This window comes from Bombina bombina, chromosome 3 (genome assembly GCF_027579735.1).
Source record: "Bombina bombina isolate aBomBom1 chromosome 3, aBomBom1.pri, whole genome shotgun sequence".
Taxonomy (NCBI): domain Eukaryota; kingdom Metazoa; phylum Chordata; class Amphibia; order Anura; family Bombinatoridae; genus Bombina; species Bombina bombina.
The window spans coordinates 1,269,203,342-1,269,228,585 of record NC_069501.1 but is presented as its reverse complement, the minus strand read 5'-3'; the positions used below and the strand labels follow the sequence as shown (position 1 = coordinate 1,269,228,585).

The 25,244-nt window shown below is 41.3% G+C and overlaps 1 protein-coding gene across 1 annotated transcript in view; it reads left to right on the top strand.

Annotated features, from left to right (window-relative positions):
- The window catches only part of LOC128652729 (protein sel-1 homolog 3), a 611,474-nt gene that overhangs the window by 318,230 nt on the left and 268,000 nt on the right, over nucleotides 1-25,244 (top strand). The window contains exon 17 of the mRNA XM_053705661.1: nucleotides 20,881-20,964. Coding sequence (XP_053561636.1) covers nucleotides 20,881-20,964 — 84 coding nt within the window. The remainder of the gene's footprint in view (nucleotides 1-20,880; nucleotides 20,965-25,244) is intronic.

The following is a 25,244-nucleotide window of genomic DNA, read 5'->3' as shown; positions in this document are numbered from 1 at the left end:
CAGTACCTGTGGGTAGATGTATAATCTCATGACTGCTGGACATGTTCAGTACCTGTGGGTAGATGTATAATCTCATGACTGCTGGACATGTCCAGTACCTGTGGGTAGATGTATAATCTCATGACTGCTGGACATGTCCAGTACCTGTGGGTAGATGTATAATCTCATGACTGCTGGACATGTTCAGTACCTGTGGGTAGATGTATAATCTCATGACTGCTGGACATGTTCAGTACCTGTGGGTAGATGTATAATCTCATGACTGCTGGACATGTTCAGTACCTGTGGGTAGATGTATAATCTTATGACTGCTGAACATGTTCAGTACCTGTGGGTAGATGTATAATCTCATGACTGCTGGACATGTTCAGTACCTGTGGGTAGATGTATAATCTCATGACTGCTGGACATGTTCAGTACCTGTGGGTAGATGTATAATCTCATGACTGCTGGAGATGTTCATTACCTGTGGGTAGCTGTATAATCTCATGACTGCTGGACATGTCCAATACCTGTGGGTAGATGTATAATCTCATGACTGCTGGACATGTTCAGTACCTGTGGGTAGATGTATAATCTCATGACTGCTGGACATGTGCAGTACCTGTGGGTAGATGTATAATCTCATGACTGCTGGACATGTTCAGTACCTGTCGGTAGATGTATAATCTCATGACTGCTGGACATGTCCAGTACCTGTGGGTAGATGTATAATCTCATGACTGCTGGACATATTCAGTACCTGTGGGTAGATGTATAATCTCATGACTGCTGGACATGTTCAGTACCTGTGGGTAGATGTATAATCTTATGACTGCTGGACATGTCCAGTACCTGTGGGTAGATGTATAATCTCATGACTGCTGGACATGTTCAGCTACCTGTGGGTAGATGTATAATCTCATGACTGCTGGACATGTTCAGTACCTGTGGGTAGATGTATAATCTCATGACTGCTGGACATGTTCAGTACCTGTGGGTAGATGTATAATCTCATGACTGCTGGACATGTTCAGTACCTGTGGGTAGATGTATAATCTCATGACTGCTGGACATGTTCAGTACCTGTGGGTAGATGTATAATCTTATGACTGCTGAACATGTTCAGTACCTGTGGGTAGATGTATAATCTCATGACTGCTGGACATGTTCAGTACCTGTGGGTAGATGTATAATCTCATGACTGCTGGACATGTTCAGTACCTGTGGGTAGATGTATAATCTCATGGCTGCTGGACATGTTCAGTACCTGTGGGTAGATGTATAATCTCATGACTGCTGGACATGTTCAGTACCTGTGGGTAGATGTATAATCTCATGACTGCTGGACATGTTCAGTACCTGTGGGTAGATGTATAATCTCATGACTGCTGGACATGTCCAGTACCTGTGGGTAGATGTATAATCTCATGACTGCTGGACATGTCCAGTACCTGTGGGTAGATGTATAATCTCATGACTGCTGGACATGTTCAGTACCTGTGGGTAGATGTATAATCTCATGACTGCTGGACATGTTCAGTACCTGTGGGTAGATGTATAATCTCATGACTGCTGGACATGTTCAGTACCTGTGGGTAGATGTATAATCTCATGACTGCTGGACATGTTCAGTACCTGTGGGTAGATGTATAATCTCATGACTGCTGGACATGTTCAGTACCTGTGGGTAGATGTATAATCTCATGACTGCTGGACATGTTCAGTACCTGTGGGTAGATGTATAATCTCATGACTGCTGGACATGTCCAGTACCTGTGGGTAGATGTTATAATCTCATGACTGCTGGACATGTCCAGTACCTGTGGGTAGATGTATAATCTCATGACTGCTGGACATGTTCAGCTACCTGTTGGGTAGATGTATAATCTCATGACTGCTGGACATGTGCAGTACCTGTGGGTAGATGTATAATCTCATGACTGCTGGACATGTTCAGTACCTGTGGGTAGATGTATAATCTCATGACTGCTGGACATGTTCAGTACCTGTGGGTAGATGTATAATCTCATGACTGCTGGACATATTCAGTACCTGTGGGTAGATGTATAATCTCATGACTGCTGGACATGTTCCAGTACCTGTGGGTAGATGTATAATCTCATGACTGCTGGACATGTTCAGTACCTGTGGGTAGATGTATAATCTATGACTGCTGGACATGTCCGGTACCTCGTGGGTAGTATGTATAATCTCATGACTGCTGGACATGTTCAGTACCTGTGGGTAGATGTATAATCTCATGACTGCTGGACATATTCAGTACCTGTGGGTAGATGTATAATCTCATGACTGCTGGACATGTTCAGTACCTGTGGGTAGATGTATAATCTCATGACTGTTCAGTACCTGTGGGTAGATGTATAATCTCATGACTGCTGGACATGTTCAGTACCTGTGGGTAGATGTATAATCTCATGACTGCTGGACATGTCCAGTACCTGTGGGTAGATGTATAATCTCATGACTGCTGGACATGTTCAGTGCCTGTGGGTAGATGTATAATCTCATGACTGCTGGACATGTTCAGTACCTGTGGGTAGATGTATAATCTCATGACTGCTGGACATGTCCAGTACCTCTGGGTAGATGTATAATCTCATGACTGCTGGAGATGTTCAGTACCTGTGGGTAGATGTATAATCTCATGACTGCTGGACATATCCAGTACCTGTGGGTAGATGTATAATCTCATGACTGCTGGACATGTTCAGTACCTGTGGGTAGATGTGTAATCTCATGACTGCTGGCAATGTTCAGTACCTGTGGGTTGATATATAATCTCATGACTGCTGGGACATGTTCTAGTACTGTGGAGAAATGTCAGTACCTGGGTAGATGTAATCTCATGGACTGCTGACACATGTTCAGTACCTGTGGGTAGATGTATAATCACATGACTGCTGAACATGTTCAGTACCTGTGAGGATAGATGTATAATCTCATGACTGTCTGGGATTGTTCAGTCCTGTGGGTAGATGTATACTCCATGACTGCTCGGAACATGTTTCAGCAGTACTGTGGGTTAGATGTATAATTTCATGACTGACGGACATGTTCAGTACCTGTGTGTAGATGTATAATCTCAATGACTGCTGGACATGTTCAGTACCTGTGGGGTTAGATGTATAATCTTCATGATGCTGGCCATGTTCAGTACCTAGTGGGTGATGTATAATTCATGACTGTGGACATTGTTCAGTACCTGTAGGTCGTGTATAATTCATGACTGCGGAATGTTCAGTTACCTGTGGGTAGATGTGATAATCTCATGACTGACTGGACCTGTTTCAGTCCTAGTGAGGTAGATTTATAATCTCATGACTGCTGGACATGTCCAGTACCTGTGGGTAGATGTATAATCTCATGACTGCTGGACATGTTCAGTACCTGTGGGTAGATGTATAATCTCATGACTGCTGGACATGTTCAGTACCTGTGGGTAGATGTATAATCTCATGGACTGCTGGACATGTTCAGTACCTGTGGGTAGATGTATAATCTCAATGACTGCTGGACATGTTCAGTACCTGTGGGTAGATGTATAATCTCATGACTGCTGGACATGTTCAGTACCTGTGGGTAGATGTATAATCTCATGACTGCTGGACATGTTCAGTACCTGTGGGTAGATGTATAATCTCATGACTGCTGGACATGTTCAGTACCTGTGGGTAGATGTATAATCTCATGACTGCTGGACATGTTCAGTACCTGTGGGTAGATGTATAATCTCATGACTGCTGGACATGTCCAGTACCTGTGGGTAGATGTATAATCTCATGACTGCTGGACATGTTCAGTACCTGTGGGTAGATGTATAATCTCATGACTGCTGGACATGTTCAGTACCTGTGGGTAGATGTATAATCTCATGACTGCTGGACATGTTCAGTACCTGTGGGTAGATGTATAATCTCATGACTGCTGGACATGTCCAGTACCTGTGGGTAGATGTATAATCTCATGACTGCTGGACATATTCAGTACCTGTGGGTAGATGTATAATCTCATGACTGCTGGACATGTTCAGTACCTGTGGGTAGATGTATAATCTCATGACTGCTGGACATGTTCAGTACCTGTGGGTAGATGTATAATCTATGACTGCTGGACATGTTCAGTACCTGTGGGTAGATGTATAATCTCATGACTGCTGGACATGTTCAGTACCTGTGGGTAGATGTATAATCTCATGACTGCTGGACATGTTCAGTACCTGTGGGTAGATGTATAATCTCATGACTGCTGGACATGTTCAGTACCTGTGGGTAGATGTATAATCTCATGACTGCTGGACATGTTCAGTACCTGTGGGTAGATGTATAATCTCATGACTGCTGGACATGTTCAGTACCTGTGGGTAGATGTATAATCTCATGACTGCTGGACATGTTCAGTACCTGTGGGTAGATGTATAATCTCATGACTGCTGGACATGTTCAGTACCTGTGGGTAGATGTATAATCTCATGACTGCTGGACATTTCCAGTACCTGTGGGTAGATGTATAATCTCATGACTGCTGGACATGTTCAGTACCTGTGGGTAGATGTATAATCTTATGACTGCTGGACATGTTCAGTACCTGTGGGTAGATGTATAATCTCATGACTGCTGGACATGTTCAGTACCTGTGGGTAGATGTATAATCTCATGACTGCTGGACATGTTCAGTACCTGTGGGTAGATGTATAATCTCATGACTGCTGGACATGTCAGTACCTGTGGGTAGATGTATAATCTCATGACTGCTGGACATGTTCAGTACCTGTGGGTAGATGTATAATCTCATGACTGCTGGACATGTTCAGTACCTGTGGGTAGATGTATAATCTCATGACTGCTGGACATGTTCAGTACCTGTGGGTAGATGTATAATCTCATGACTGCTGGACATGTTCAGTACCTGTGGGTAGATGTATAATCTCATGACTGCTGGACATGTTCAGTACCTGTGGGTAGATGTATAATCTCATGACTGCTGGACATGTTCAGTACCTGTGGGTAGATGTATAATCTCATGACTGCTGGACATGTCAGTACCTGTGGGTAGATGTATAATCTCATGACTGCTGGACATGTTCAGTACCTGTGGGTAGATGTATAATCTCATGACTGCTGGACATGTTCAGTACCTGTGGGTAGATGTATAATCTCATGACTGCTGGACATGTTCAGTACCTGTGGGTAGATGTATAATCTCATGACTGCTGGACATGTTCAGTACCTGTGGGTAGATGTATAATCTCATGACTGCTGGACATGTTCAGTACCTGTGGGTAGATGTATAATCTCATGACTGCTGGACATGTTCAGTACCTGTGGGTAGATGTATAATCTCATGACTGCTGGACATGTTCAGTACCTGTGGGTAGATGTATAATCTCATGACTGCTGGACATGTTCAGTACCTGTGGGTAGATGTATAATCTCATGACTGCTGGACATGTTCAGTACCTGTGGGTAGATGTATAATCTCATGACTGCTGGACATGTTCAGTACCTGTGGGTAGATGTATAATCTCATGACTGCTGGACATGTTCAGTACCTGTGGGTAGATGTATAATCTCATGACTGCTGGACATGTTCAGTACCTGTGGGTAGATGTATAATCTCATGACTGCTGGACATGTTCAGTACCTGTGGGTAGATGTATAATCTCATGACTGCTGGACATGTTCAGTACCTGTGGGTAGATGTATAATCTTATGACTGCTGGACATGTTCAGTACCTGTGGGTAGATGTATAATCTCATGACTGCTGGACATGTTCAGTACCTGTGGGTAGATGTATAATCTCATGACTGCTGGACATGTCCAGTACCTGTGGGTAGATGTATAATCTCATGACTGCTGGACATGTCCAGTACCTGTGGGTAGATGTATAATCTCATGACTGCTGGACATGTTCAGTACCTGTGGGTAGATGTATAATCTCATGACTGCTGGACATGTTCAGTACCTGTGGGTAGATGTATAATCTCATGACTGCTGAACATGTTCAGTACCTGTGGGTAGATGTATAATCTCATGACTGCTGGACATGTTCAGTACCTGTGGGTAGATGTATAATCTCATGACTGCTGGACATGTTCAGTACCTGTGGGTAGATGTATAATCTCATGACTGCTGGACATGTTCAGTACCTGTGGGTAGATGTATAATCTCATGACTGCTGGACATGTTCAGTACCTGTGGGTAGATGTATAATCTCATGACTGCTGGACATGTTCCAGTACCTGTGGGTAGATGTATAATCTCATGACTGCTGGACATGTTCCAGTACCTGTGGGTAGATGTATAATCTCATGACTGCTGGACATGTTCAGTACCTGTGGGTAGATGTATAATCTCATGACTGCTGGACATGTTCAGTACCTGTGGGTAGATGTATAATCTCATGACTGCTGGACATGTTCAGTACCTGTGGGTAGATGTATAATCTCATGACTGCTGGACATGTTCAGTACCTGTGGGTAGATATATACTCTCATGACTGCTGGACATGTTCAGTACCTGTGGGTAGATGTATAATCTCATGACTGCTGGGACATGTCAGTACCTGTGGGTAGATGTATAATCTCATGACTGCTGGACATGTCAGTACCTGTGGGTAGATGTATAATCTCATGACTGCTGGACATGTTCAGTACCTGTGGGTAGATGTATAATCTCATGACTGCTGGACATGTTCAGTACCTGTGGGTAGATGTATAATCTCATGACTGCTGGACATGTTCAGTACCTGTGGGTAGATGTATAATCTCATGACTGCTGGACATGTTCAGTACCTGTGGGTAGATGTATATCTCATGACTGCTGGACATGTTCAGTACCTGTGGGTAGATGTATAATCTCATGACTGCTGGACATGTTTCAGTACCTGTGGGTAGATGTATAATCTCATGACTGCTGGACATGTTCAGTACCTGTGGGTAGATGTATAATCTCATGACTGCTGGACATGTTCAGTACCTGTGGGTAGATGTATAATCTCATGACTGCTGGACATGTTCAGTACCTGTGGGTAGATGTATAATCTCATGACTGCTGGACATGTTCAGTACCTGTGGGTAGATGTATAATCTCATGACTGCTGGACATGTTCAGTACCTGTGGGTAGATGTATAATCTCATGACTGCTGGACATGGTTCAGTACCTGTGGGTAGATGTATAATCTCATGACTGCTGGACATGTTCAGTTACCTGTGGGTAGATGTATAATCTCATGACTGCTGGACATGTTCAGTACCTGTGGGTAGATGTATAATCTCATGACTGCTGGACATGTTCAGTACCTGTGGGTAGATGTATAATCTCATGACTGCTGGACATGTCCAGTACCTGTGGGTAGATGTATAATCTCATGACTGCTGGACATGTACAGTACCTCGTGGTAGATGTATAATCTCATGACTGCTGGACATGTTCAGTACCTGTGGGTAGATGTATAATCTCATGACTGCTGGACATGTTCAGTACCTGTGGGTAGATGTATAATCTCATGACTGCTGGACATGTTCAGTACCTGTGGGTAGATGTATAATCTCATGACTGCTGGACATGTCAGTACCTGTGGGTAGATGTATAATCTTATGACTGCTGGACATGTTCCAGTACCTGTGGGTAGATGTATAATCTCATGACTGCTGGACATGTCCAGTACCTGTGGGTAGATGTATAATCTCATGACTGCTGGACATGTTCAGTACCTGTGGGTAGATGTATAATCTCATGACTGCTGGACATGTTCAGTACCTGTGGGTAGATGTATAATCTCATGACTGCTGGACATGTCAGTACCTCTGGGTAGATGTATAATCTCATGATTGCTGGAGATGTTCAGTACCTGTGGGTAGATGTATAATCTCATGACTGCTGGACATATCCAGTACCTGTGGGTAGAAGTATAATCTCGTGACTGCTGGACATGTTCAGTACCTGTGGGTAGATGTATAATCTCATGACTGCTGGACATGTTCAGTACCTGTGGGTAGATGTATAATCTCGTGACTGCTGGACATGTTCAGTACCTGTGGGTAGATGTATAATCTCATGACTGCTGGACATGTTCAGTACCTGTGGGTAGATGTATAATCTCATGACTGCTGGACATGTTCAGTACCTGTGGGTAGATGTATAATCTCATGACTGCTGGACATGTTCAGTGCCTGTGGGTAGATGTATAATCTCATGACTGCTGGACATGTTCAGTACCTGTGGGTAGATGTATAATCTCATGACTTCTGGACATGTCCAGTACCTCTGGGTAGATGTATAATCTCATGACTGCTGGAGATGTTTAGTACCTGTGGGTAGATGTATAATCTCATGACTGCTGGACATATCCAGTACCTGTGGGCAGTGTTCCCTCTAAGGACAGTTTTGTGTGCAGCCCAGCAGTAAAACAGTTAACAAGAGAACCATACCTTGTCATCTGCATTGTGCAGTGTTTGATAATTGCAGGGTGTGGTTACCTAATTAACTGTTTCACTGCTGGGCCGCACACAAAACTGGCCTTAGAGGGAACACTGCCTGTGGGTAGATGTATAATCTCATGAATGCTGGACATGTTCAGTACCTGTGGGTAGATGTATAATCTCATGACTGCTGGACATGTTTAGTACCTGTGGGTAGATGTATAACCTCATGACTGCTGGACATGTCCAGTACCTGTGGGTAGATGTATAATCTCATGACTGCTGGACATGTCCAGTACCTGTGGGTAGATGTATAATCTCATGACTGCTGGACATGTCCAGTACCTGTGGGTAGATGTATAATCTCATGACTGCTGGACATGTCCAGTACCTGTGGGTAGATGTATAATCTCATGACTGCTGAATTCAGTACCTGTGGGTAGATGTATAATCTCATGACTGCTGGACATGTTCAGTACCTGTGGGGTAGATGTATAATCTCATGACGGCTGGACATGTTCAGTACCTGTGGGTAGATGTATAATCTCATGACTGCTGGACATGTTCAGTACCTGTGGGTAGATGTATAATCCATGACTGCTGGACATGTTCAGTACCTGTGGGTAGATGTATAATCTCATGACTGCTGGACATGTTCAGTACCTGTGGGTAGATGTATAATCTCATGACTGCTGGGACATGTTCAGGTACCTGTGGGTAGATGTATAATCTCATGACTGCTGGACATGTTCAGTACCTGTGGTAGATGTATAATCTCATGACTGCTGGACATGTTTCAGTAATCTGTGGGTTAGATGTATAATCTCATGACTGCTGGACATGTTCAGTACCTGTGGGTAGATATATACTCTCATGACTGCTGGACATGTTCAGTACCTGTGGGTAGATGTATAATCTCATGACTGTTCAGTACCTGTGGGTAGATGTATAATCTCATGACTGCTGGACATGTTCAGTACCTGTGGGTAGATGTATAATCTCATGACTGCTGGACATGTTCAGTACCTGTGGGTAGATGTATAATCTCATGACTGCTGGACATGTTCAGTACCTGTGGGTAGATGTATACTCTCATGACTGCTGGACATGTTCAGTACCTGTGGGTAGATGTATAATCTCATGACTGCTGGACATGTTCAGTACCTGTGGGTAGATGTATAATCTCATGACTGCTGGACATGTTCAGTACCTGTGGGTAGATGTATAATCTCATGACTGCTGGACATGTTCAGTACCTGTGGGTAGATGTATAATCTCATGACTGCTGGACATGTTCAGTACCTGTGGGTAGATGTATAATCTCATGACTGCTGGACATGTTCAGTACCTGTGGGTAGATGTATAATCTCATGACTGCTGGACATGTTCAGTACCTGTGGGTAGATGTATAATCTCATGACGGCTGGACATGTTCAGTACCTGTGGGTAGATGTATAATCTCATGACTGCTGTACATGTTCAGTACCTGTGGGTAGATATATACTCTCATGACTGCTGGACATGTTCAGTATCTCTGGGTAGATGTATAATCTCATGACTGCTGGACATGTTCAGTACCTGTGTGTAGGTGTATAATCTCATGACTGCTGGACATGTCCAGTATCTGTGGGTAGATGTATAATCTCATGACAGCTGGACATGTTCAGTACCTCTGGGTAGATGTATAATCTCATGACTGCTGGACATGTCCAGTACCTGTGGGTAGATGTATAATCTCATGACAGCTGGACATGTTCAGTGCCTGTGGGTAGATGTATAATCTCATGACTGCTGGACATGTTCAGTACCTGTGGGTAGATGTATAATCTCATGACTGCTGGACATGTCCAGTACCTGTGGGTAGATGTATAATCTTATGACTGCTGGACATTTCCAGTACCTGTGGGTAGATGTATAATCTCATGACTGCTGGACATGTCCAGTACCTGTGGGTAGATGTATAATCTCATGACTGCTGGACATATTCAGTACCTGTGGGTAGATGTATAATCTCATGACTGCTGGACATGTTCAGTACCTGTGGGTAGATGTATAATCTCATGACTGCTGGACATGTCCAGTACCTCTGGGTAGATGTATAATCTCATGATTGCTGGAGATGTTCAGTACCTGTGGGTAGATGTATAATCTCATGACTGCTGGACATATCCAGTACCTGTGGGTAGAAGTATAATCTCGTGACTGCTGGACATGTTCAGTACCTGTGGGTAGATGTATAATCTCATGACTGCTGGACATGTTCAGTACCTGTGGGTAGATGTATAATCTCGTGACTGCTGGACATGTTCAGTACCTGTGGGTAGATGTATAATCTCATGACTGCTGGACATGTTCAGTACCTGTGGGTAGATGTATAATCTCATGACTGCTGGACATGTTCAGTACCTGTGGGTAGATGTATAATCTCATGACTGCTGGACATGTTCAGTGCCTGTGGGTAGATGTATAATCTTATGACTGCTGGACATGTTCAGTACCTGTGGGTAGATGTATAATCTCATGACTTCTGGACATGTCCAGTACCTCTGGGTAGATGTATAATCTCATGACTGCTGGAGATGTTCAGTACCTGTGGGTAGATGTATAATCTCATGACTGCTGGACATATCCAGTACCTGTGGGCAGTGTTCCCTCTAAGGACAGTTTTGTGTGCAGCCCAGCAGTAAAACAGTTAACAAGAGAACCATACCTTGTCATCTGCATTGTGCAGTGTTTGATAATTGCAGGGTGTGGTTACCTAATTAACTGTTTCACTGCTGGGCCGCACACAAAACTGGCCTTAGAGGGAACACTGCCTGTGGGTAGATGTATAATCTCATGAATGCTGGACATGTTCAGTACCTGTGGGTAGATGTATAATCTCATGACTGCTGGACATGTTTAGTACCTGTGGGTAGATGTATAACCTCATGACTGCTGGACATGTCCAGTACCTGTGGGTAGATGTATAATCTCATGACTGCTGGACATGTCCAGTACCTGTGGGTAGATTTATAATCTCATGACTGCTGGACATGTCCAGTACCTGTGGGTAGATGAATAATCTCATGACTGCTGGACATGTCCAGTACCTGTGGGTAGATGTATAATCTCATGACTGCTGGAATTCAGTACCTGTGGGTAGATGTATAATCTCATGACTGCTGGACATGTTCAGTACCTGTGGGTAGATGTATAATCTCATGACGGCTGGACATGTTCAGTACCTGTGGGTAGATGTATAATCTCATGACTGCTGGACATGTTCAGTACCTGTGGGTAGATGTATAATCTCATGACTGCTGGACATGTTCAGTATCTGTGGGTAGATGTATAATCTCATGACTGCTGGACATGTTCAGTACCTGTGGGTAGATATATACTCTGATGACTGCTGGACATGTTCAGTATCTATGGGTAGATGTATAATCTCATGACTGCTGGACATGTTCAGTACCTGTGGGTAGATTTATAATCTCATGACTGCTGGGCATGTTCAGTACCTGTGGGTAGATGTATAATCTCATGACTGCTGGACATGTTCAGTACCTGTGGGTAGATGTATAATCTCATGACTGCTGGACATGTTCAGTACCTGTGGGTAGATGTATAATCTCATGACTGCTGGACATGTGCAGTACCTGTGGGTAAATGTATAATCTCATGACTGCTGTACATGTTCAGTACCTGTGGGTAGATATATACTCTCATGACTGCTGGACATGTTCAGTATCTCTGGGTAGATGTATAATCTCATGACTGCTGGACATGTTCAGTACCTGTGTGTAGGTGTATAATCTCATGACTGCTGGACATGTCCAGTATCTGTGGGTAGATGTATAATCTCATGACAGCTGGACATGTTCAGTGCCTGTGGGTAGATGTATAATCTCATGACTGCTGGACATGTTCAGTACCTGTGGGTAGATGTATAATCTCATGACTGCTGGACATGTCCAGTACCTGTGGGTAGATGTATAATCTTATGACTGTTGGACATTTCCAGTACCTGTGGGTAGATGTATAATCTCATGACTGCTGGACATATTCAGTACCTGTGGGTATATGTATAATCTCATGACTGCTGGACATGTTCAGTACCTGTGGGTAGATGTATAATCTCATGACTGCTGGACATGTCCAGTACCTCTGGGTAGATGTATAATCTCATGACTGCTGGAGATGTTCAGTACCTGTGGGTAGATGTATAATCTCATGACTGCTGGACATATCCAGTACCTGTGGGTAGATGTATAATCTCATGACTGCTGGACATATCCAGTACCTGTGGGTAGATGTATAATCTCATGACTGCTGGACATGTAGATGTATAATCTCATGACTGCTGGACATGTTCAGTACCTGTGGGTAGATTTATAATCTCATGACTGCTGGACATGTCCAGTACCTGTGGGTAGATGTATAATCTCATGACTGCTGGACATATTCAGTACCTGTGGGTAGATGTGTAATCTCATGACTGCTGGACATGTTCAGTACCTGTGGGTAGATGTATAATCTCATGACTGCTGGACATGTCCAGTACCTGTGGGTAGATGTATAATCTCATGACTGCTGGAGTAGACATTCCCTGCTCTGTCCTATATAAACCTTCCTATTCTCCTTGTGTTAGTTCAGTACCTGTGGGTAGATGTATAATCGCATGACTGCTGGAGTAGACATTCCCTGTTCTGTCCTATATAAACCTTCCTATTTTCCTTGTGTTCGGTTCTGTATATCTGAATTGCAATCATCATGTATCTAGCTCGGTGAGGCCTCTAGAGGGTACTAAGTGCCATATTCATTATTGTGGCACCCCTACCATCTCAGAGGGGCCAGCTAGTGTGTTTTTTACATGCCCAATGCACTACACAAGCACAGGGGTGATGTGGGGACAGGTTGGTAGCTGAAGGTTTGTACCCTTTTTTTTTATCCTGAATACCCCTGATACTAGCTGGGTGTACAACAAATAGATCCCTGACAGTATATGGCCTACAACATGTTGTGATTATTGTACAGGACTGTGCAGCTGTCTAATATACAGTATACTTGTAAGCAAACTGTATCTATGCCTAGGGCATACTCCGAGGTGCAGTATTATGGCACAGTACCACTCCTCCTCTCCATATATTTTATTTATTAGTGTTACCCCGACTAGACATCAAGGGATCCCTGATTTGTACTCTGACCCCTTTGCAATAATGACCTCCACTTGTGACATCTTTATCAGACAAATATGAATCCAAACTTTTGTGGGTGGGGGGTTCATGGGCAGCGTATTCTCCAGTACCTAGAGCAATATAAATACTATGTGCTAAAATAAATACTGTGACTAGAATAGATTGTTTCTCCAACATTGGTGTGTCCGGTCCACGGCGTCATCCATTACTTGTGGGATATTCTCCTCCCCCACAGGGAAAGGCAAGGAGAACACACAGCAAGAGCTGTCCATATAGTCCCTCCCAGGCTCCGCCCCCCCAGTCATTCTCCTTGCCGCTCTGAACAAGTAGCATCTCCTCGGGGATGGTGAGGAGTTTGTGGTGTTTAGTTGTAGTTTTTTATTCTTCTATCAAGAGTTTGTTATTTTAAAATAGTGCTGGTATGTACTATTTACTCTGAAACAGAAAGAGATGAAGAGTTCTGTTTAAAAGAGGATTATGATTTTAGCAGACAGTAACTAAAATCAGTTGCTGTTCCCACACAGGACTGTTGAGATGAGAGAACTTCAGTTGGGGGGAACAGTTTGCAGACTTTTCTGCTCAAGGTATGACTAGCCATTTCTCTAACAAGACTGTGTAATGCTGGAAGGCTGTAATTTTCCCTCATGGGGATTGGTAAGCCATTTTCTTAGTCAAAAATCAAACAGAATAAAAGGCTTGTTATGGGCTATACACTGGTAGACACTCTTAAGGGCTAAATTGATTGCTTTATTTAAGTATTATATGCAGTTTGAAGTTGAATTTCACACTTTTATAACATTGGGGAACGTTTTTTAGCACCAGGCACTTGTTAAGACACCTTCCCAGTCAGGAAGGGTCTTTCTCTGTAGTAGGCAGAGCCTCATTTTCGCGCCATTACTGTGCAGTTACTTTTGAGTACAGTACATGCAGCTGCATGTGTGTGGGTCTGGAATCCACTAAAAACGTTCCTAGAAGGCTACATTTGATATCATATACCCCCCTGAGATTGGTGAAGTCACAGCAAAGGCTGTAGCTGGGACTGTAAGGGGGTTAAAATTAAAAACGGCTCCGGTTTCCACATTTTAAGGGTTAACAGCTTGAAAATTGGGGTGCAATACTTTGAATGCATTAAGACATTGTGGTGAAAATTTGGTAAAGATTGGATAATTCTTTCATAGTTTTTCACATATTCAGTAATAAAGTGTGCCCTGTTTAACATTTAAAGAGACAGTAACGGTTTTGTTTTAAAACGGTTTTTGTGCTTTATTAACCAGTTTAAGCCTGTTTAACATGTCTGTACCTTCAGATAGATCATGTTCTGTATGTATGGTAGCCAATGTGGTTCCCCCTTCAAATATGTGTGATAATTGTGCCATAGCGTCCAAACAAAGTAAGGACAGTACTGTCACAAATTGTAAAGTTGCCCAGGATGATTCCTCAGATGAAGGAAGTAGACATAGTTCTACATCATCTCCTTTTGTGTCTATACCAGTTATGCCCGCGCAGGCGACCCCTAGTACTTCTAGCGCGCCAATGCTTGTTACTATGCAGCAATTGACGGCAGTAATGGATAACTCCATAGCTAATATTTTATCCAAAATGCCAGCATTTCAGAGAAAGCACGATTGCTCTGTTTTAAACACTGTAGAGCAGGAGGGCGCTGATGATATTTTTTCTGTCATACCCTCACACCAATCTGAAGTGGCAGTGAGGGAGGGTTTGTCAGATGGTGAAATTTCTGATACACTAAGAATTTCTCAGCAGGCAGAACCTGATGTTGTGACATTTAAATCAAAATTAGAGCATCTCCGTGCATTACTTAAGGAGGTGCTATCTACTCTGGATGATTGTGACAATCTGGTCAACCCAGAAAAATTGTGCAAGATGGACAAGTTCCTTGAGGTCCCGGTGCACCCTGATGCTTTTCCGATACCTAAACGGGTGGCGGACATAGTGAATAAGGAGTGGGAGAAGCCAGGCATACCTTTTGTCCCTCCTCCTATATTTAAGAAATTGTTCCCTATGGTCGACCCCAGGAAGGACACATGGCAAACAGTCCCTAAGGTCGAGGGGGCGGTTTCTACTCTAGCCAAGCGCACGACCATTCCTATTGAGGACAATTGTGCTTTCAAAGATCCTATGGATAAAAAATTGGAGGGTTTGCTTAAAAAGATTTTTGTACAGCAAGGTTACCTCCTTTAACCTATTTCGTGCATTATTCCTGTCACTACAGCGGCGTGGTTCTTGTTCGAGGAACTGGAAAAGTCGCTCAGTAGGGAGACTCCGTATGAGGAAGTCATGGACAGAATTCACGCACTTAAGTTAGCTAATTCCTTTATTTTAGACACCGCTTTGCAGTTAGCGAGGTTAGCGGCGAAAAATTCAGGGTTTACAATTGGGGCACGTAGAGCGCTCTGGCTAAAGTCTTGGTCGGCGGATGTATCTTCCAAGACAAAATTGCTTAATACCCCTTTCAAAGGTAAGACCCTTTTTGGGCCAGAATTGAAAGAGATTATTTCAGACATCACTGAGGGAAAGGGCCATGCCCTCCCACAAGATAAACCTTTCAAGGCTAAGAATAAGTCCAATTTTCGTTCCATTCGCAATTTCAGGAACGGACCGGCTTCCAACTCGGCAGCCTCTAGACAAGAGGGTAACGCTTCCCAGACTAAACCAGCTTGGAAATCAATGCAAGGCTGGAACAAGGGTAAACAGGCCAAGAAGCCTGCTGCTGCTACCAAAACAGCATGAAGGGGTAGCCCCCGATCCTGGACCGGATCTAGTAGGGGGCAGACTCTCTCTCTTTGCTCAGGCTTAGGCAAGATATGTTCAGGATCCCTGGACACTAGAAATAGTCTCTCAGGGTTTTCTTCTGGAGTTCAAGGAACTACCCTCAAGGGGAAGGTTCCACATGTCTAACTTATCTTCAAACCAAATAAAGAGACAGGCATTCTTACATTGTGTAGAAGACTTGTTAAAGATGGGAGTGATACACCCAGTTCCAACTGTGGAACAAGGTCAGGGGTTTTACTCAAAACCTGTTTGTAGTTCCCAAAAAAGAGGGAATTTTCAGACCAATTCTGGATTTAAAAATTCTAAACAAATTTCTCAGAGTTCCATCGTTCAAATGGAAACCATTCGAACAATTTTATCTACAATCCAGGAGGGTCAATTTATGACTACCGTGGATTTAAAGGATGCGTATCTACATATTCCTATCCACAAAGATCATCCAAGGATTTTCACAAAGGTGCTAGGGTCCCTTCTAGAGGTTCTAAGACCAAGGGGTATTGCAGTGGCACCTTATCTGGACGACATTCTAATCCAAACGTCGTCTCTTTCCAAAGCAAAGGCTCATACAGACATTGTTCTAGCCTTTCTCATATCTCACGGGTGGAAGGTGAACGTAGAAAAGAGTTCCCTGTCTCCGTCGACAAGAGTTCCCTTCTTGGGAACGATAATAGATTCTTTAAAAATGAAGATCTTCCTGACAAAAGTCAGAAAGTCAAAGCTTCTAAAGCTTGTCAAGTTCTTCACTCTATTCTGCAGCCTTCCATAGCTCAGTGCATGGTAGTAGTAGGGTTGATGGTTGCAGCAATGGACATAGTTCCTTTTGCTCAAATTCATCTAAGACCATTACAACTGTGCATGCTCAAGCAGGGGAATGGGGACTATACAGACTTGTCTCCAAAGATTCAAGTAGACCAGATGACCAGAGACTCACTCCGTTGGTGGTTGTCACAGGATCACCTGTCTCAGGGAATGAGTTTCCGCAGACCAGAGTGGGTCATTGTCACGACCGACGCCAGTCTATTAGGCTGGGGCGCGGTCTGGGATTCCTTGAAAGCTCAGGGTCTATGGTCTCGGGAAGAGTCTCTTCTCCCGATAAACATCCTGGAACTGAGAGCGATATTCAATGCTCTCCGGGCTTGGCCTCAACTAGCGAAGGCCGGATTCATAAGATTCCAGTCAGACAACATGACGACTGTAGCTTACATCAACCATCAGGGAGGAACAAAGAGTTCCTTGGCGATGAGAGAGGTATCCAAGATCATCAAATGGGCGGAGGATCACTCCTGCCATCTATCTGCAATTCACATCCCAGGAGTAGACAACTGGGAGGCGGATTATCTGAGTCGTCAGACTTTCCATCCGGGGGAGTGGGAACTCCACCCGGAGGTTTTTGCCCAGTTGACTCAATTATGGGACATTCCAGACATGGATCTGATGGCGTCTCGTCAGAACTTCAAGGTTCCTTGCTACGGGTCCAGATCCAGGGATCCCAAGGCGACTCTAGTAGAGGCATTAGTGACGCCTTGGTCGTTCAACCTAGCTTATGCATTTCCACCGTTCCCTCTCCTTCCCAGGCTTGTAGCCAGGATCAAACAGGAGAAGGCCTCAGTGATTCTGATAGCTCCTGCGTGGCCACGCAGGACTTGGTATGCAGACCTGGTGAATATGTCATCGGCTCCACCATGGAAGCTACCTTTGAGACAGGATCTTCTAGTGCAAGGTCCATTCGAACATCCAAATCTAGTTTCTTTCCAGCTGACTGCTTGGAAATTGAACGCTTGATTTTATCCAAGCGCGGGTTTTCAGATTCAGTGATAGATACTCTGGTCCAAGCCAGAAAACCTGTGACTAGAAGGATTTACCATAAAATATGGAAAGGATATATCTGTTGGTGTGAATCCAAGGGATTCTCATGGATTAATATTCCCAGGATCCTCTCCTTTCTAACAAGAAGGTTTGGATAAGGGATTGTCAGCGAGTTCTCTAAAAGGACAGAGATCTGCTTTATCTGTCTTGTTACACAGACGACTGGCAGCTGTGCCAGATGTACAAGCTTTTGTACAGGCTTTGGTCAGAATCAAACCTGTTTACAGACCTTTGACTCCTCCCTGGAGTCTAAATTTAGTTTTTTCAGTTCTTCAAGGGGTTCCATTTGAACCCTTACATTCCATAGATATCAAGTTACTATCTTGGAAAGTTCTGTTTTTGGTTGCTATTTCTTCTGCTAGAAGAGTTTCTGAACTATCTGCTTTGCAGTGTGATCCACCCTATCTGGTGTTCCATTCAGATAAGGTTGTTTTGCGTACCAAGCCTGGTTTTCTTCCAAAAGTTGTTTCCAACAAGAATATTAACCAGGAAATAGTTGTCCCTTCTTTGTGTCCGAATCCAGTTTCAAAGAAGGAACATTTGTTACACCATTTAGATGTAGTCCGTGCTTTAAAGTTCTATTTAGAAGCAACAAAGGATTTCAGACAAAACTTCTTTTTTGTTTGTCGTTTATTCTGGTAAGAGGAGAGGACAAAAAGCTACTGCTACCTCTCTTTCTTTCTGGCTGAAAAGCATTATCCGATTGGCTTATGAGACTGCCGGACGGCAGCCTCCTGAACGAATCACAGCTCACTCTACTAGGGCTGTGGCTTCCACATGGGCCTTCAAGAACGAGGCTTCTGTTGATCAGATATGTGAGGCAGCAACTTGGTCTTCTCTGCACACTTTTGCCAAATTCTACAAATTTGATACTTTTTGCTTCTTCGGAGGCTATTTTTGGGAGAAAGGTTTTGCAAGCCGTGGTGCCTTCTGTTTAGGTAACCTGATTTGCTCCCTCCCTTCATCCGTGTCCTAAAGCTTTGGTATTGGTTCCCACAAGTAATGGATGACGCCGTGGACCGGACACACCAATGTTGGAGAAAACAGAATTTATGCTTACCTGATAAATTACTTTCTCCAACGGTGTGTCCGGTCCACGGCCCGCCCTGGTTTTTTAATCAGGTTAGAAAAATTTCTCTCTCTATACACTACAGTCACCACGGCACCCTATAGTTTCTCCTTTTTTTCTCCTAACCGTCGGTCGAATGACTGGGGGGGCGGAGCCTGGGAGGGACTATATGGACAGCTCTTGCTGTGTGTTCTCCTTGCCTTTCCCTGTGGGGGAGGAGAATATCCCACAAGTAATGGATGACGCCGTGGACCGGACACACCGTTGGAGAAAGTAATTTATCAGGTAAGCATAAATTCTGTTTTTTCTCAGCAGTGTAGGTGATGGGTTAAAGGGACATGAAACCCACATTTTTTTCTTTCATGATTCAGACAGAGCATGTGATTTTAAACAACTTTCCAATTTACTTTTATTATCTAATTTGTTATGTTCCTTTAGTATCCTTTGTTGAAAAGCTAAACCAAGTTGGCCCAGGAGCTGCTGATTGGTGGTTGCACATATGTGCCTCATGTAATTGGCACACCCAGTGTGTTAGGTAGCTCCCAGTAGAGCGTTCCTGCTTCTTCAGCAAAGGATACCAAGAGAATGAAGCAACTTAGATAATAGAAGTTAATTGTAAATGTGTTTAAAATTGTATTCTCTATCTGAATTAAAGGGACATGAAACCCAAATTTTTTCTTTCGTGATTCAGATAGAGAATACAATTTTAAACAGCTTTCTAATTTACTTCTATTATCTAATTAGTTTCATTCTCTTGGGGGCTCCGTACTGAGCTTGAAGCCCCGTGTTTGTAAAGACCGCTGCTCCATAACCTGTCCGCCTGCTCTGAGGAGGCGGACAGGGATCGTCACTATTCAACACTCGATCGGGTTGATTGACACCCCCTGCTGGCGGCCGATTGGCCGCAAATCTGCAGCGGGGGGGCGCGTTGCACCAGCAGCTCACAAGAGCTGCTGGTGCAATGCTGAATACGGAGATCGTATTGCTCTCCGCATTCGCCGATAGCGAACTGAACACATTGGTGAGCCAATCACAATCAATATATATACAGCCACCAATCAGCAGCTAGAACCTAGGTTCTCTGCTGCTTCTGAGCGTGCCTAGATAAACCTTTCAGCAAATGATAACACGAGAAGGAAGCAAATTAAATGATATAAGTAAATTGGAAAGTTGTTTAAAATTGTATTCTCTATCTGAATCATGAAAGAAACATTTTGGGTGTCATGTCCCTTTAATATGTTTTATTAAAAGCTACAAATATTAACATTAATGATAACTAATCACACATTAGCAATGTCATTGTAATCCTCAACACTAATCTGAGACATAAAGCCCTAATATCAGTAATGACTTAATCTGACCTTCATCTGAAGGGATTTATAAAACTGACACATTTCTCAGGTGGAATAAACCTACCCCTATACACAGGAAGTATGTAAGCAGCCTCTATTGCTCTGTGGTCTCATTGTGCGCTTGAATAGTGTTTGCCCATTTGGTTCTGTTCCGTTTACATCTCAGTGATTTATTTTTACGTATATTTCGCCTCAGATGGACAAAATGGGCTGCGGAACAGAACGGTTATTTGGGAGCTGCCCTGAGGAAAGCCCTGGATGGATATTTAGAGTTGTCTTGGTGAGTTAGAAATTAAGTGCTCTTTGATTCACAAACCAAAAAAGGTAACTCACAATAAAAGGGCTGAAAAATAGTCTGCGAATACTACTATAAAATAGAGTTATTTTTGACCATATAAATAATTATAAATACAGCAAATAGTTATAATGTTATATATATAGTCATGTAACTATATGCATACTGTAGTCATGTATGGTTATATATAGTCATGTAAGTATATGCATACTGTTGCCATGTATGGTTATATATAGTCATGTAACTATATGCATACTGTAGTAATGTATGGTTATATATAGTCATGTAACTATATGCATACTGTAGTAATGTATGGTTATATATAGTCATGTAACTATATGCATACTGTAGTAATGTATGGTTATATATAGTCATGTAACTATATGCATACTGTAGTAATGTATGGTTATATATAGTCATGTAAATATATGCATACTGTAGTCATGTATGGTTATATATAGTCATGTAACTATATGCATACTGTAGTCATGTATGGTTATATATAGTCATGTAAGTATATGCATACTGTAGTCATGTATGGTTATATATAGTCATGTAACTATATGCATACTGTAGTCATGTATGGTTATATATAGTCATGTAACTATATGCATACTGTAGTCATGTATGGTTATATATAGTCATGTAAGTATATGCATACTGTAGTCATGTATGGTTATATATAGTCATGTAACTATATGCATACTGTTGTCATGTATGGTTATATATAGTCATCTAAGTATATGCATACTGTTGTCATGTATGGTTATATATAGTCATGTAACTATATGCATACTGTTGTCATGTATGGTTATATATAGTCATGTAAGTATATGCATACTGTTGTCATGTATGGTTATATATAGTCATGTAAGTATATGCATACTGTAGTCATGTATGGTTATATATAGTCATGTAACTATATGCATACTGTTGTCATGTATGGTTATATATAGTCATGTAAGTATATGCATACTGTTGTCATGTATGGTTATATATAGTCATGTAAGTATATGCATACTGTAGTCATGTATGGTTATATATATAGTCATGTAACTATATGCATACTGTAGTCATGTATGGTTATATATAGTCATGTAAGTATATGCATACTGTAGTCATGTATGGTTATATATAGTCATGTAACTATATGCATACTGTTGTCATGTATGGTTATATATAGTAATGTAACTATATGCATACTGTAGTCATGTATGGTTATATATAGTCATGTAACTATATGCATACTGTAGTCATGTATGGTTATATATAGTAATGTAACTTTATGCATACTGTTGTCATGTATAGTTATATATAGTCATGTAACTATATGCATACTGTAGTCATGTATGGTTATATATAGTAATGTAACTATATGCATACTGTTGTCATGTATAGTTATATATAGTCATGTAACTATATGCATACTGTAGTCATGTATGGTTATATATAGTCATGTAACTATATGCATACTATTGTCATGTATGGTTATATATAGTCATGTAACTATATGCATACTGTAGTCATGTATGGTTATATATAGTCATGCAAGTATATGCATACTGTAGTGATGTATGGTTATATATAGTCATGTAAATATATGTATACTGTAGTCATGTATGGTTATATATAGTCATGTAACTATATGCATACTGTAGTCATGTATGGTTATATATAGTCATGTAACTATATGCATACTGTAGTCATGTATGGTTATATATAGTCATGTAACTATATGCATACTGTTGTCATGTATGGTTATATATAGTCATGTAACTATATGCATACTGTTGTCATGTATGGTTACATATATAGTCATGTAACTATATGCATACTGTAGTCATGTATGGTTATATATAGTCATGTAACTATATGCATACTGTTGTCATGTATGGTTATATATAGTCATGTAAGTATATGCATACTGTAGTCATGTATGGTTATATATAGTCATGTAACTATATGCATACTGTAGTCATGTATGGTTATATATAGTCATGTAAGTATATACATACTGTTGTCATGTATGGTTATATATAGTCATGTAACTATATGCATACTGTAGTCATGTATGGTTATATATAGTCATGTAACTATATGCATACTGTAGTCATGTATGGTTATATATAGTCATGTAACTATATGCATACTGTAGTCATGTATGGTTATATATAGTCATGTAACTATATGCATACTGTTGTCATGTATGGTTATATATAGTCATGTAAATATATGTATACTGTAGTCATGTATGGTTATATATAGTCATGTAACTATATGTATACTGTAGTCATGTATGGTTATATATAGTCATGTAACTATATGCATACTGTAGTCATGTATGGTTATATATAGTCATGTAAATATATGCATACTGTAGTCATGTATGGTTATATATAGTCATGTAAGTATATGCATACTGTAGTCATGTATAGTTATATATAGTCATGTAAATATATGCATACTGTAGTCATGTATGGTTATATATAGTCATGTAAGTATATGCATACTGTTGTCAAGTATGGTTATATATAGTCATGTAACTATATGCGTACTGTAGTCATGTATGGTTATATATAGTCATGTAAGTATATGCATACTGTTGTCATGTATGGTTATATATAGTCATGTAAGTATATGCATACTGTAGTCATGTATGGTTATATATAGTCATGTAACTATATGCATACTGTAGTCATGTATGGTTATATATAGTCATGTAACTATATGTATACTGTAGTCATGTATGGTTATATATAGTCATGTAACTATATGCATACTGTTGTCATGTATGGTTATATATAGTCATGTAACTATATGTATACTGTAGTCATGTATGGTTATATAAAGTCATGTAACTATATGCATACTGTAGTCATGTATGGTTATATATAGTCATGTAACTATATCCATAATGTTGTCATGTATGGTTATATATATAGTCATGTAAGTATATGCATACTGTTGTCATGTATGGTTATATATATAGTCATGTAAGTATATGCATACTGTTGTCATGTATGGTTATATATAGTCATGTAACTATATGCATACTGTTGTCATGTATCTTTATATATAGTCATGTAAGTATATGCATACTGTTGTCATGTATGGTTATATATAGTCATGCAAGTATATGCATACTGTTGTCATGTATGGTTATATATATAGTCATGTAAATATATGCATACTGTAGTCATGTATGGTTATATATAGTCATGTAACTATATCCATACTGTTGTCATGTATGGTTATATATAGTCATGTAAGTATATGCATACTGTAGTCATGTATGGTTATATATGTAGTCATGTAACTATATGCATACTGTTGTCATGTATGGTTATATATAGTCATGTAACTATATGTATACTGTAGTCATGTATGGTTATATATATAGTCATGTAAATATATGCATACTGTAGTCATGTATGGTTATATATAGTCATGTAACTATATCCATACTGTTGTCATGTATGGTTATATATAGTCATGTAACTATATGCATACTGTTGTCATGTATGGTTATATATAGTCATGTAACTATATGCATACTGTTGTCATGTATGGTTATATATAGTCATGTAACTATATGCATACTGTAGTCATGTATGGTTATATATAGTCATGTAACTATATGCATACTGTAGTCATGTATGGTTATATATAGTCATGTAACTATATGCATACTGTAGTCATGTATGGTTATATATAGTCATGTAAGTATATGCATACTGTAGTCATGTATGGTTATATATAGTCATGTAAGTATATTATTATCATTATTATTATTATTATCAGGTATTTGTAGAGCGCCAACAGATTCTGCAGCGCTGTAAACATAGTTGGTGTATAGGATAGCTTTTGTAGGGGTCAAGTGGGTAGAGGGCCCTGCCGAGAGTTTCACTGTTGTAGTCGGCTCTTATGAAGCGATCTGTAAAGAGCTGGGCCCATAGGCTTACAATCTAAGGGGTTCAAGGGGAAAGCAATGGCGATAGGAAAGGTTAGTGTTGGTTGTATGCATCCCTGAATAGTAGAGTTTTTAGGGAGTGCTTGAAGCTGTTAATACTAGGGGAGAGTCTTATGGAGCGAGGCAGGGAATTCTACAAGATGGGGGCCAGTCTGGAGAAGTCCTGTAAACGTGAATGTGAGGAAGTAACAAGAGAGGAGGAGAGGAGGAGATCCTGAGCTGATCGAAGGGGACGGGAGGGAGAGTATCTAGAGACAAGTTCTGAGATGTAGGGGGGAGCAGTGCAGTTGAGAGC